The sequence below is a fragment of the Chrysochloris asiatica genome, unplaced genomic scaffold, assembly GCF_000296735.1.
Source record: "Chrysochloris asiatica unplaced genomic scaffold, ChrAsi1.0 scaffold00293, whole genome shotgun sequence".
Classification (NCBI taxonomy): Eukaryota; Metazoa; Chordata; class Mammalia; order Afrosoricida; family Chrysochloridae; genus Chrysochloris; species Chrysochloris asiatica.
Window position 1 is genome coordinate 1519653 of NW_006408811.1, and position 12733 is coordinate 1532385.

Consider the following 12733-nt stretch of genomic DNA (forward strand, 5'->3'; position numbering starts at 1 on the left):
GAACAAGTAATGCTCAAGGTGCTTCAATGGTGTTGGGGATACCTTAAGGTAGTATGGTCAAAGTCTACCTTTAAGGGACTCTTCATTCACTTGGAGAATGACGGACAGAAAGAGAGAACATGAACCAGCGGATGTGTGCTAAGTGCCAACTGAGTGGTTCAGCTATGAAGGGGCTTCAAAAAGCTCATGGAATCATTCGATTCCCTTTCCATTCCAATTTTCCATGAACTTCTTGAAATCCCTTCCTATTAACACAGGAATGTGAGTGTGATTGTGCGAGAGAAGGTGTTAAAAGTGAAGAGGGACATAATATGAGCCCTGAAGGAAGGATCAGAGCAGAACACTTTTTAGGAAAGGGCTCCACAGGAACAAAGGTACAGCAGAGGGAACCGTGTTACAGTCCTGAGGGCACTTAAGCTACTCTGTCTGAGTGGGGGACGGGGAGAGGGCAGACGTATAAATACTACCACTCAAATACGAACTTTAGCCATTCTGACCTTAGACAAAATCAGCACACAATAAAGATAGCTGGAAGGAAGACTTATAGAAATGACTGCTATTTAGAAATGAAGCAACGGGGTCATCTACTAATCACTTGTTAGATGCAGTTGAGTCCATTTTGACTCAACTGACCCCGTGTGACAGAGTATAGCTGCTCCCTCCGGTTTTCTTGGCTGTAATCTTCATGGAGGCAGAATGCCAGTTCCTTCTCCTGTGATGATGTTGGGTGGGTTCCAACTGGCAACTTGTAATCATTTGTGCCACCATGCTATACTGTAATGCATTTGGTTTAAGTCCCCACTTCCCTCCCCACTATTGTGAGCAGGGAGGGGAGGCTTCTACACCACTGTTTTCTGCATTGAGCACAGCATGGTCAATGTGCGTGGAGTGATTCTGAGAAGGAATTCAAGAGACTGAACACGTTTTACTCGTATTTTGGGTTGTATGTTAATAAGCTTGGTAAAAATTCAAAAATGGTTAAGAGTTGAGTCGGGCTGCCAATCTCAAGATCAGCAGTTTGAAACTACCAGCTGTTCCGCAGGAGAAAGTTGAGGCATTCTGCTCCTGTAAAGATTTACAGCCTCGGAAACCCTGTGCAGGGTCACTAAGAGTCAGAACAGACTCCACGGCACATAACAACAACACTGAACATGCAACAACTTGGATCCATCGCAAGGATATTATTTTTATTTAAAAAACTACACCCTATATGCCTCAATTTATGTAACATTCTCAAAATGACAGACAATACAGAGTGGTCCCTGGGGACGGGACAGGGGCAGGTGTGTATGTGGGTGGAGGAGGGCTGCTACTGCGAGGCTAGAGGGGGAAACTCTTCCTGGTGGCAACACACCAGTGCTGTATCTTGATGTGGATATGGGTGTAGGTGTGGGTGTGTGGAGCTAGCTATCGATGGGATCACATTACATCATTGGATCATACATGGAATCAAATTGCAGAAAACAATACACACACATACCTGCAAATAATAAATGAATGCACGTGGAAACTGACTAAGGTCAGGAGCCCAGTTAACAGTGTGAACCACTGCCTGTTTCCTGGTCTGGATAGTGTACTATTTATAGACCAGACCAGCCGCCACTGGGAGAGAGGGTTCAGAGGACTGTAAAGGCACCATTTTTGTGAGTCCACAATTATTTCCAAATGAAAAGTTTGCAAATTTTGGACAAGAATGTTTTTCAGAACCTATTAAAGCCATTTGTTTTCTATAAAAATGACTAATTCATTGTTTTTAAATTTAAAACAGGACAATAAAAATTGAAGTTATGCGTGTTAAAGCTTTTAAAATAATCTTTACACAAATAACTATAAAAGAAATCGTTCATTTAAAAAAATCTCTACCAGCAGTGTTCACTAATACCAAGCTGTTATCAAGAGTCTGGTTTACAGATAGCGGCTTACCTCTTTGAGTTATGTTGACTAAAATTGTGGCTTCTGATTGACCCAAAGGATTCTGAGCATTCAAAGTAAAATTATATATTTCCTGATTTGGAATCAGCTGAAACAATAATTGATAGCTTTCGTTTGTGGGCTCATCAGTTCTTTTAAATGCAGTTTTTTTCCCTGAAAAACTGAATTAAGAGCAATAAAAACTATTAGAATGTGTTCAAAATGAAATGAAATAAATAATACAGGAAAAAAAGTGAATACTGGATTTCTAACAAGTAATCTTTTTTAGGAGCCCTGATATAGCACTGCAGGATAAGCACTGGATTGCTAACCACAAGGTCGGCAGTTCAAATCCACAAACCACTCCTCAGAAACTCTATATAGGGTTGCTACGACTCGAATCACCTCAGTAGTGCTTAATAACAACAATCTTTTTTTCAAAGTTTATATTTCCAATTATGGAATATTACAAATTCATAGAAGAAAATGTTTCTGATAGGGAAGGAAGCAAGAACATAAAAACGACCCATAGGCCCTCAAACACATCCAGAAACAGTCTCGGTTTATTTTTGAGTCTCTTTTTTGCCTTCCAACCTTTTTTAAAAAAGAAAGTCTGTCTTTTTTAAATTGCAGCATGACTAGCTATGCACGTTTTCTACATAATGCTTGGTTCATCATACAAACGAAGGAAAACATTTCCTACATCACTTAGCATCTTTCCAATGTACACCTTTAAGGTCTATGTCCTTCCAATTACTCTTACCTTTCATGTAAGGTGTAACTTGTATTGCGTGGACCCAACAATCCCGTCACCCGCCCTGGGTTCCAAGTGCATATAATCTCCTTTAAATCATGAGTTTCACAACTCAGTTCTTGAGGACTATCAGGGGGATCTAATGGAAAAAATGAAAACAAAATGTCGTTACTCAGGATTACGTCTCATTTTCCTTGAAGATGTAATGCTTTGTAAGTGTTAATCACATTTTGCCTAATTTCCTTCAAAAGGAAATCATTTATTGTTTACATTTTACTTCTGAACAACACAGGAATTTGTGGCACTGTAGGAGTCCTTGTGTGGCAATGTGGGATAAAGCATTGGACTGCAAGGGTGATTTGACCACAAGGTTGGTGGTTCAACCTCACTAGCCACTCCATGGAAATCCTATACAGGGTTGCTGTGAGTGGGAAACAACTTGACCACACTTAACAACAACAATGAGGATTAAGCACTTGACTGAGAATCAGAAGGTCAGTGTGGTTCAAACCCACCAGTCCTCCTAGGAAACCCCACACAGGGTCACTATGAGTTGCAATGGACTGGATAGCACATTAGCATATTTTGCCAGTTGGAGTCCTGGTATGGTGCTCTAAGATAAGCACTCGACATCAAGATCGGTTTGGACCATCAGATGGGTGGTCCAAACCCACCAGCTGCTCCTTGGAAAAACACTATACAGGGTGGCTATGCATTGGAACCGACTGGACAGCACTTACTAACAACAACGTACTGTATTAGAAATGGTGGGTAAAACAATACTATAGTGCAACAGCTGGTCTTTTGGGTTGCTAAACCCCCCAAAAGCAACCCAAAAGATCAGCTGTTATTTTCCCTCACTCTACTTCAGAGTTGACCAAAGCTCCCCAATAAACTTGTGTCCCACAAGTTAATTCAGACATAAAAAGTTTCAAAGTATTACCATCTATGTTTTATGATCTGAAAAGAAACACTAATATAAAAGTCAATATAAGTCACATTACAAGTTTCAGAGTTCTATCAGCTATATGGACTATTATTTGCAAAGTGAAACCACTGGTAAACTCCTGCATCATCAAATATTCAAACTGACTGCTTTACTTTTGTTGTTTCTACTCTATACTGAAACTTAACGCTCCTGGTTTTGTAAAGCAGGGCTCCAAAACAGAAAATAAACGGGTGTTTGTTCTGTTTGGTGAGACTTAAAACCGTACATACAAGAACTACAATCCAACAGGATTTATTGTACAAGCTGATATTTCTGTAATCAGATGGAACCAAACATTATAATGTTGTCGTTTGCCACTGAGTTAGTTCTGATGCATAGTTACCCTGTAACATAGGGTTTCCAAGAGTGGCTGGTGGGTTTGAACCCCTGCTGCCCTTGCAGTGCTTACCCTATAGCTCCAACCTGTTATTTCCTAAACCCCTATTCATTAGCCAAGTGATCTTTCAGTAAAAAGGTAACGGTTTCCTTTTTCTTCTTAATAATACATTTGTTAAAATAATCTAAAATAATTTGAATTTTTAAAAAAATGAATTTTTAGAAGTCCTTGGCTTATCAACCAACACTTTGAAAATTTCACATACCTTCCGCAGAGATGAAAATAGCATTTTTCAATGACATTTTAGTTATTATGAAGAATAATGGACATTTTATATGAAAATTTAACAATCTGACAAGTAAACTAACATCCTATTTATTTTGAGAATTATTTTAAATCTAAGGTCAAACTTTAATCCTACTTTATTAAAATCACATACCAAGCAATTTGAATACAATTAAGGTGCTGAATATTTTAGGAGTTGACAGAAATACTAAAGTAGAATACTTAAAATCCATGTCACAAAAGTAAAGTAGGAAGGTGTGAAAGGGAAGACCTAAGTGGAAAATAAGAGAGAACAGTATTTGAAATGTAATGTACTGATTTTCTGTTTGAAGAAATTAATTTACAAAAGAATCAACAGAAGCTAAACATAAGGTCAATGCATATCTGTATACCAGTAAATAGAAAATCAAATTTAAAAAACAAAGCCATTTTCAACAGAACAGCACCAGAAAATACCAAGCACCAAGGAATCAAAAGATATCACTGAGATATATCAAAGACCTAAATAAATGGAGGCACATAACATGGTTTAATGGAGTTCTGGTAGCGTAGTGGTTACAAATCGGGCTTTGAACCTTAAGGTCAGTGGTTCGAAACTATCAGCTGCTCCGCAGAAGAAAGATGAGGCTTTCTACTCCCGTAAGGATTTACACCCTCGGAAACCCTGTACAGGGTCGCTATGGGTCGGAACCGACTCGACGGCACTTAACAGCAACGACAACATAACATGGTTTAGAAAACTTAATATTATAAAAATAAATATTCTCCAAAACTAATCTATAGATTGAATCCAATTTTAATCAAAATCCCAACACAGGTTTTGATGGTGTGTGTGTGTGTGTGTGTGTTTGTGTGCGCATACACACACAAAGGGAGAAACTGACAAGGTTATTCTGAAATTCTTTTTAGTCTTTTCAACAAATGGTTGTAACAGGTTACAATTATATCCATCTGGGAAAGAAGGTGAATTTGGATCCCTACCTCACGCCATAACCTACCCTTATAAACGTTTCTAAAGAGCTTCCAATCAAAGGACATGTACCCCTGCTTTTGAGTGGATAAACATGAAACAATATTTCAACCTCCAAACATAAATGAAGGTTAAATTATAAAGTAAACAAGTTTGTTCTTGTACTATAAAAGATTAGCCTATGCTTAGAAAGAATAGAAATTGTTTCATCATTTACATTTAAATTTTTTTCTTCTATACTTTTAGGTGGTTATCTCATTTTCTGCTACCACAACCAATTACTACAAAAGGATGAGAGAAAAAACAACAAAATATAATCTGAATATTCTAAATGCATAATAATCTGTGGACATTCACCACAAGCCAAGCCAGGGCAGTGCAACACAACAGTGTTGGGACATGTCAAAGAATTTTAAAACCGCAAAAGTATTATGTTGACAGAGATGCCTCAGAATTCTGGAGCATCTTGAATATAGAATTCAGTGAGAGAGTAAGTCTTTCTCTTGCATTAGGCCTCTAGCTACCCTCTTATATAATGTTTCAAAAGTCAAAGGAACATTTTTTAATGCAATTAAAGATTTTGTGTAAAAGTATTATTTCTTCTTTAATTCAGAAATTTAAAAAAAGGTGTACTTTAGGTAGATGGTAAATTTATAAGAATTTCTAATTTAACAATTTAGAATAAAGTGTGGCACGGTGGGTTAATGCACTGGACTGTAAGATGTGGTTGAACCGTAAGGCTGGTGGTTCAAGTTCACCAGCTGCTCCTCAGAAATCCTATATAGGGGCTGCTATGAGTCGGAACTGACTTGACGGCATTTAACAACAACAACAATTGTATACCAATGATGTTTCACTCAATAAAGCTGCTCAGAATTTACAGTAAAACTTAGCAAGCCAACCGTTCCAAATCTTTCTATAAAAGGTACAAAGAACTAAGAAAAAAAATCACTCCCCCAGAAAAAGAAATAAAGCTTTCAGGAGGACCAAACAAATCAGGACTCTCTAATATTATATACTTACATCCTGCAAAAACAACTGTTCCAACCATGTTGTTGTCTGTTGTGAAAACCACGTTTGTTCCACTGCTCTGAGAAATAGAAATATTATAGATCTTGATCGCAACATTTTCTCCATCAAGATGGATAAGGGGACACTGCTCATTGCCAATCAGTGCTGATAAGACTTGTTCTTGAATTACACAGCAAAATGTTATATTTGAACCTACTAGTATCACTTTGTCCTGAGGAAAAACCTTAGGCTGAGAACCAGAAGACCCTAGAAAGAACACAAGGAATTAGAAATACTTCAGAAGGGTTTTCCAAAAAAATAGTATTCATAGTTGGTTTTAAACACACACACACACTTTTTATAATAGTCAGCCTACTATATACAAATATATGTAGTTAGGTGCTGTGCAAGAGTGGTACCCTAAACATAAGGTATGTCCCCTCAAACAAAAAAAAAAATCCCTTAAATACAAAGCTCACAAGAAATGTTCTTGACTGGGCTCCAGCGACTCCACTCTTTATGACCAGAGAAATGAAGGTCCTCAATGTAGCATCTGATTGACACAAAATGTGTGACACATTCCAAGGGTATGTCTGAGGTCCAACTCCACTCATGAACTGTATCTTTACCATTCAGTGTTGTGTTGTGGGTCACCTAAGAGTGAACGCAAACATAAAATGAGTTTTGAAAATAATGGTGGTTTCTCCTTTTTTTTAGAATTATAAAAACGTTGTTAAATGCTGTCAAGTAGGTTCCGACTCACAGCAACCCTGTATAAGGAATGTTTCCAAGGAGTGGATGGTGGGTTTGAACTGCTGACCTTGTGGTTCAAATCGACTTTGTGGTCCAGTGCTTATCCTACAGTGCCACACCAGGACTCCAGACAATTACGAGATAAGAAGGAAACTATCTCAGTTTTCTGTAAGATATGACTGGAGAGTTATAGTGAATATAGCCATGATTCATTTCTGTCTACTTCTTCACCTTTAGGCCCTAGCACGTTATCATACAAGGTGCTGATATTTCAAAATATTTAACTATTGTTGATAGGTGCCATCGAGTCAGCTCTGACCCACAGTGACCTTTGCACAACAGAAAGAAAAACACTGCCCGGTCCTGTGTCCATCTCACAATCGTTAAGCGGAGTCCACTGCCGCTGCTGCTATGGCATTCCATCTGGTTGGGGGGTCTTCCTCTTTTCTGCTGAACCTCCACTTTACTTAGCATGGTGCCTTTCTTCAAGGATTGGTCCCTCCTGATAACATGTCAAAAGTATGAGAGACGAAATCTCATCATCCCGAACTCAAAACAGCATTCTGGCTGTCCTTTCTCCAACACAGGTTTGTTTGTTCTTCTATCAGCCAATGGTACTTTCAATACTCTTCTCCAACACCTTAACTCAAATGCAACAATTCTTCTACGGTTTTTCTTATTCATTATTTAATACAGTACACACATACAAAATACTATGATATAAACAAGCTCCATTGCTCATGGAGATAAACGAATTCATTTGTTGAATTTCTAAGACATAAAGTCAAAGGGGAAAGCAGTGTTACTGCTGTGTTGTTAGGTGCCATCAAGTTGCTTCTGACTCACAGCAACCCTATGTTGATGAATCTGAGCCCGCTGTTGAAGTCACTCACTGTGTCAATCTATCTCACTGAAGGTCCTCCTCCTCCTTGTCACTGACCCTCCACTTCATTAAGCATGAGTTCCTTTTCCAGGGACTAGTCCAAAGTATGTGAGAAAGGTCTCACCAATCTTGCTCTTAAGGAGCATCCAGGCTGTACTTCTTCCAAGACTCAAACAATTCAACGGCAGTTAAGAACAATATATACTACTTGACACAGTTTTAATTAATGTTTATATAGCTGTAAAACAACAAATACACATTGGCTGATCAAAAATGGAAGAAGATATGAAATGTAAGAAAATGTGTGTGTACACTTGGAGGGGGTGGAGGGACTGAGAGAGCTAAAGTCTCACCTTCCATCGTGGAAAGTTAATGAAATACTGCTCAAAACGGTAGTTTAGAACAGCTAAAAAAAATGAGCATGTTATTTGGGAGAAACGTAACAAAAGAATGAGCCAATAGAGTTGAAAAAGGTTGTTTCCGCAGAGAGGGCTATAGGATTGGGGAAGGGGAGCCAGGACTGCTCAGCTCCTAATTCCTGGGGTGTCAGTCACAGCAAGGCCTAAGCAGTGTCCAGCTCTGCTGTAGACAGGAGCTGTGGATGGAGTGACAAGTGCCTTTCAACGGAAACACTGCACAGGGTTCTAGAGCGTGAAACGGTTATAGGACAGCATTCGAGTAAGATGGCTAAATTATAAGCAATTCTGTCTGAGAGGACTGCTAATGATATGTAATTGTAAATTATAATACCAAATGTTACTAGAGAACCGGGTCCTTTTTCCGCTTGTATTTCCTTTTTAAAATTAGTTCCATCTCTATTCCCCTTTACTCTGACTCTATTTTCTCTTACCAAGATTCTTCTTCATTGATTATATTCCTAACAGTAGGGAATCATCACGTAACCATTGGCGACTTGTTATGGGTTTTGTGGTAATGAGTAATGTGGTCTTACAGGAGTATTTCCTTTAGTTTGTCTTTGATTTTACTCATATTTCAAAGAATATTCTTATATATTAGTATCCTTTATGTTAGTTAAAAAAAACAACAGAAAGTCAACTAGTCTCCAAAGGAAATAATGACCGAGACTTGGTCAGCAGCTTCACAGATAAATCATTACGATTGACATTTTACACTCTGTGGTAAGAAGTCACCCTAAGCCACTAACTGGTAGTCCTCGAATGTAAAATGTTATGTCATTAAAAAGTTAAGCAAGACAATTTTAAATAAGTGGAGTCCTGGTGTGATGTTGTAGGGTAAGCACTGACTGTGAACCACAAGGTCCAGGTTCAAACCCACCAGTCACGCCTTGGAACTGGATCACTGAAGTTGGAACCAACTTAATGGCACTTCATAACACTTTTAAGACAACAATGATACAGCTACATCAGAGCTAGTTGCAAAACTAGACTCATAGAAATTACCATAAGAATTTAAGAGAGGACATTTAGGCTGATGTGATAAGGGTGAGCTTTAAAATAAGGGCAGGATTTGACGTGGCTCTTGAAGTGAAGGCTCAACTTCGATAGGTAAAAAGGGAAAGGAGCATTTTAAATGGGACAATGGAAGTGAACCAAACTGCCTGGGTTCGAATCCTGGCTTCACCACTTAATATACCTGCAAGTCTTCATTTGTAAAATGGGGATGATAATAACAGCACCTCCCTCACAGAACTGGTGTGAGGATTAAAAGAATTAATGTGAATGGCCACCCAAGGTTCAACAACTGGTCTCTCTTCACCTGAACAACAGGAGGAGGAGGACAATCAGGGGCAGGAGGAAATGCAATGTGTGGCTGACTGCCCCCACGAACAACTGTCTCCTTTGACAGGAGACTACAAATGGATGGTACCCAGTTACCAGTATGGAAATTAGAATCCTGGCCAAAATGGTGAAAATGCAGAGCAGAATTTCAAATTCTCATGTAACCTTGACTTTCTGGAGCCATGGGAGGGTGCAGGATGAACCCTAGAAAACAATGCCTTGAGATACTCTTTAAAACTTGAACAAAGAAGTCCCCTGAAGTCTACTTTAAATCAACCAATGGTTTAGCTTAGTGAATTAGGAATGTCTGCCTATAGCACTGTGCATTTCTAAGAACTGTGGAAACAAACTGACAAGAGCAAATAGAAAGATTCGACAGGAAACTTAGGGAGCAGTATGTTCATGTTGATGGGCGAAGAACAATTAAGAAAGGAGATGAGAATCATATCTCACAAATTGAAGAATGTAGTCAATGTCACTGAACTGTACACGTACAAACTGTTGAATTGGTATGTTCTGCTGAGTATATTTTAAACAGTAACAAAAGGAAATTATTTTAGAAATAAGTAGTATGTATACACAGCATTTAGAGTAGTACAAGAAACACAGCAAGCATGTGCTAACTACAACTGTGACTCTATGAGTATAGGAAATAGCACACCAAAAAGGAAAAATAAGTAACTATGAAATACCTATGTACTTATGCTTAGGCAATAAATTATAAGATAGGAAGGTCCTTCAATTCTTAAAGCTATAACAAAGCATATTTCAACTGCATAAGGAGAACTCCTGGTGTGGCACCGTAGGATCAGCACTAGACTTCAAACCACAAGGTCAGCAGTTCAAACCCACCAGCTGCTCCTCTGAAACCCTAAACAGGGTCATGATGAATCAGAATTAACTGGAAGGCACTTAACAACAACAACAAGGAGGAAAACACTATAAAGGTAAAGGGAAAAAAATTACCATGGACCAGCTGTCAAAAATTTTCACTGCTAGTTCTCATTAACCCTTATATTAAGAACAAATGGAAAGCAGATCTTAAACCAATTTTAAACAGGAATCTAAAAAATAAGGAGAAAATAGTGGACATACTTAATATAAGAACACTTTCCAATTTCAATAAATTCCCATTTATAGATGTATACGCAGTTTCTCTACAAAATTACAGGTATATGTTTCAAAACACTTCTGTTTATAGTTACAATAATTAGACAAAGATAAAAATAGCATATTAAATTACATGTACACTTTTATTCATTTCTGTAAAAACACGCAGATTACAAAATGCTAAGAACTAGAATATACAAAGGAAACATTACTGAGTTCAAGTGGTAGCATCAGAGATTCCTCTTCCCTTAATTTGCTAAACTTCCTAGAATGATTCTACATTACTAATTAAAATGTGATTTTCAAATCAAAATGTATAGTCTGTAATGAACCCTGAAGTATAATCATTCAAAGGTTCAATAATAATACCTTAAACATCTTTTAAGGAAATGACTGTTTCTTTAACGTTATATAAAAAAAAATCTTATTTTTGTTCAAACTTACTATTGTTACAATTTCCATCCTCTTTTTACGTAGAATTTTAATTTGCCAGATGGCATTTGAGTGATGTGGAAAAATAGAACCCTTGTCATTCCACTTGATGTGCAATGTAGAAGTTGAAAACTCAGCAGACAAGTTCAAGATCTCCGGAGTATCTGGAATTAAGGCTTTAAAAAAAAAAAAAAAAAAGAGAGACTTACTAAAACAAATTACTTTTATATTGTAATTCTACACTAATTTCAGACTGTATTCTTACTTGAACAGACACCATCAAGAAATAAAAGCTAAAGCCTCCCACCAATTACTGAAGAAAAGAGAGCAAATTTGTGTTTATTTACACACAGCCAGCTCCCAGTGACAATATTCTGCTGCCTGTTTCGAACCCATAATACGTTTTCTAATACAGCAACTGATTTCCCACAATACCCTAGAGTCATTTGGTTTGAACTCTGGGACCTTCAAGTAGGCAACATCAAAGAGAAGTACAAGAGCTTCCTTTGTGTTACTGCCAGGTTGGGCCAAAGCTAACAACAAAATATGGAAAGCTGCTTGGTAAAATTTTCCATGTGTCTTCTCTGCAGCCTTCTTCCTGTCACTGCCTCTCAAGCTGGGGGTGCCAGCCACTGGAGGACCGCCACGAGCTCTCACTGGTTACATCAGACCAGCCACTGGCCCCATTCAGAGGATTTCAACACACGGTGCCCCCATGTGTGTCAGAGTAGAACCATGCACCATTGAGTTTCCAATGGCTGGTTTTTCAGACGTACATGGTCAGAAATTTTTTCTGAGGTGCCTCTAGGTGGACTCAAACCTCCAACCTTTTGGTTAGCAGCTGAGTATGTGAAATGAAGCATTTGTACCACCCCCAGGTTCCTTTTGCTGGTTGTATGGCTCACTGAACAGGTTCAGAACTGCAGTAAACACTAAGGCATGCAGAGTTAGGGAGCCAGTGGATGCACAAGTAGCGTGATGTCACAGTATTGCACTTCGGCATTGGTTTGTTGTTGTTAGGTGCAATCGAGTTGGTACCAACTCAGAGTGACCCTATGTACAACAGAACGAAACACTGCCAGGTCCTGGGCAAACCTCACAATTACTGCCACGCTTGAGCCCACTGAGGTTGCCACTTTGCCAATCCATCTCGCTGGGGTCTTCCTCTTTTTCTCTGACCTTCCTTCTGGTCTCTCCTGACAATGTGTCCAAAGTATGAGAGACAAAGTCTGGCCATCCTGGCCTCCAAGGAACACTCTGGCTAAACTCTTCCAAATGGATCTGTTGGTTCTTTTGGTAGCCCGTGACACTTTCAATAGTATCCTCTGACATCATAACTCTAATGCATCAATCCTTCTACAGTCTTCCTTATTCACTGTTCGGCTTTCACATGCATATGAGGTTACCGAAAATACCATGGATTGGGTCAGGCGCACCTTAGTCCTCAAGCTGACATCTTTGCTCTTCAACACTTTAAAACGGTCTTGTGCAGCATACTGGCCTAATGCAATACGTCATTTGTTCCTTGACTGCTGCTTC

General features: G+C 38.7%; 1 protein-coding gene across 1 annotated transcript in view; it reads right to left on the bottom strand.

Moving 5' to 3' along the window:
* LIFR (leukemia inhibitory factor receptor alpha) overlaps window positions 1-12733 on the bottom strand; it is a 71170-nt gene that overhangs the window by 32947 nt on the left and 25490 nt on the right. The window contains exons 4-8 of the mRNA XM_006874676.1: window positions 11207-11370; window positions 6736-6910; window positions 6269-6523; window positions 2675-2804; window positions 1924-2093 (exon numbers count right to left, since the gene is read on the bottom strand). Coding sequence (XP_006874738.1) covers window positions 1924-2093; window positions 2675-2804; window positions 6269-6523; window positions 6736-6910; window positions 11207-11370 — 894 coding nt within the window. The remainder of the gene's footprint in view (window positions 1-1923; window positions 2094-2674; window positions 2805-6268; window positions 6524-6735; window positions 6911-11206; window positions 11371-12733) is intronic.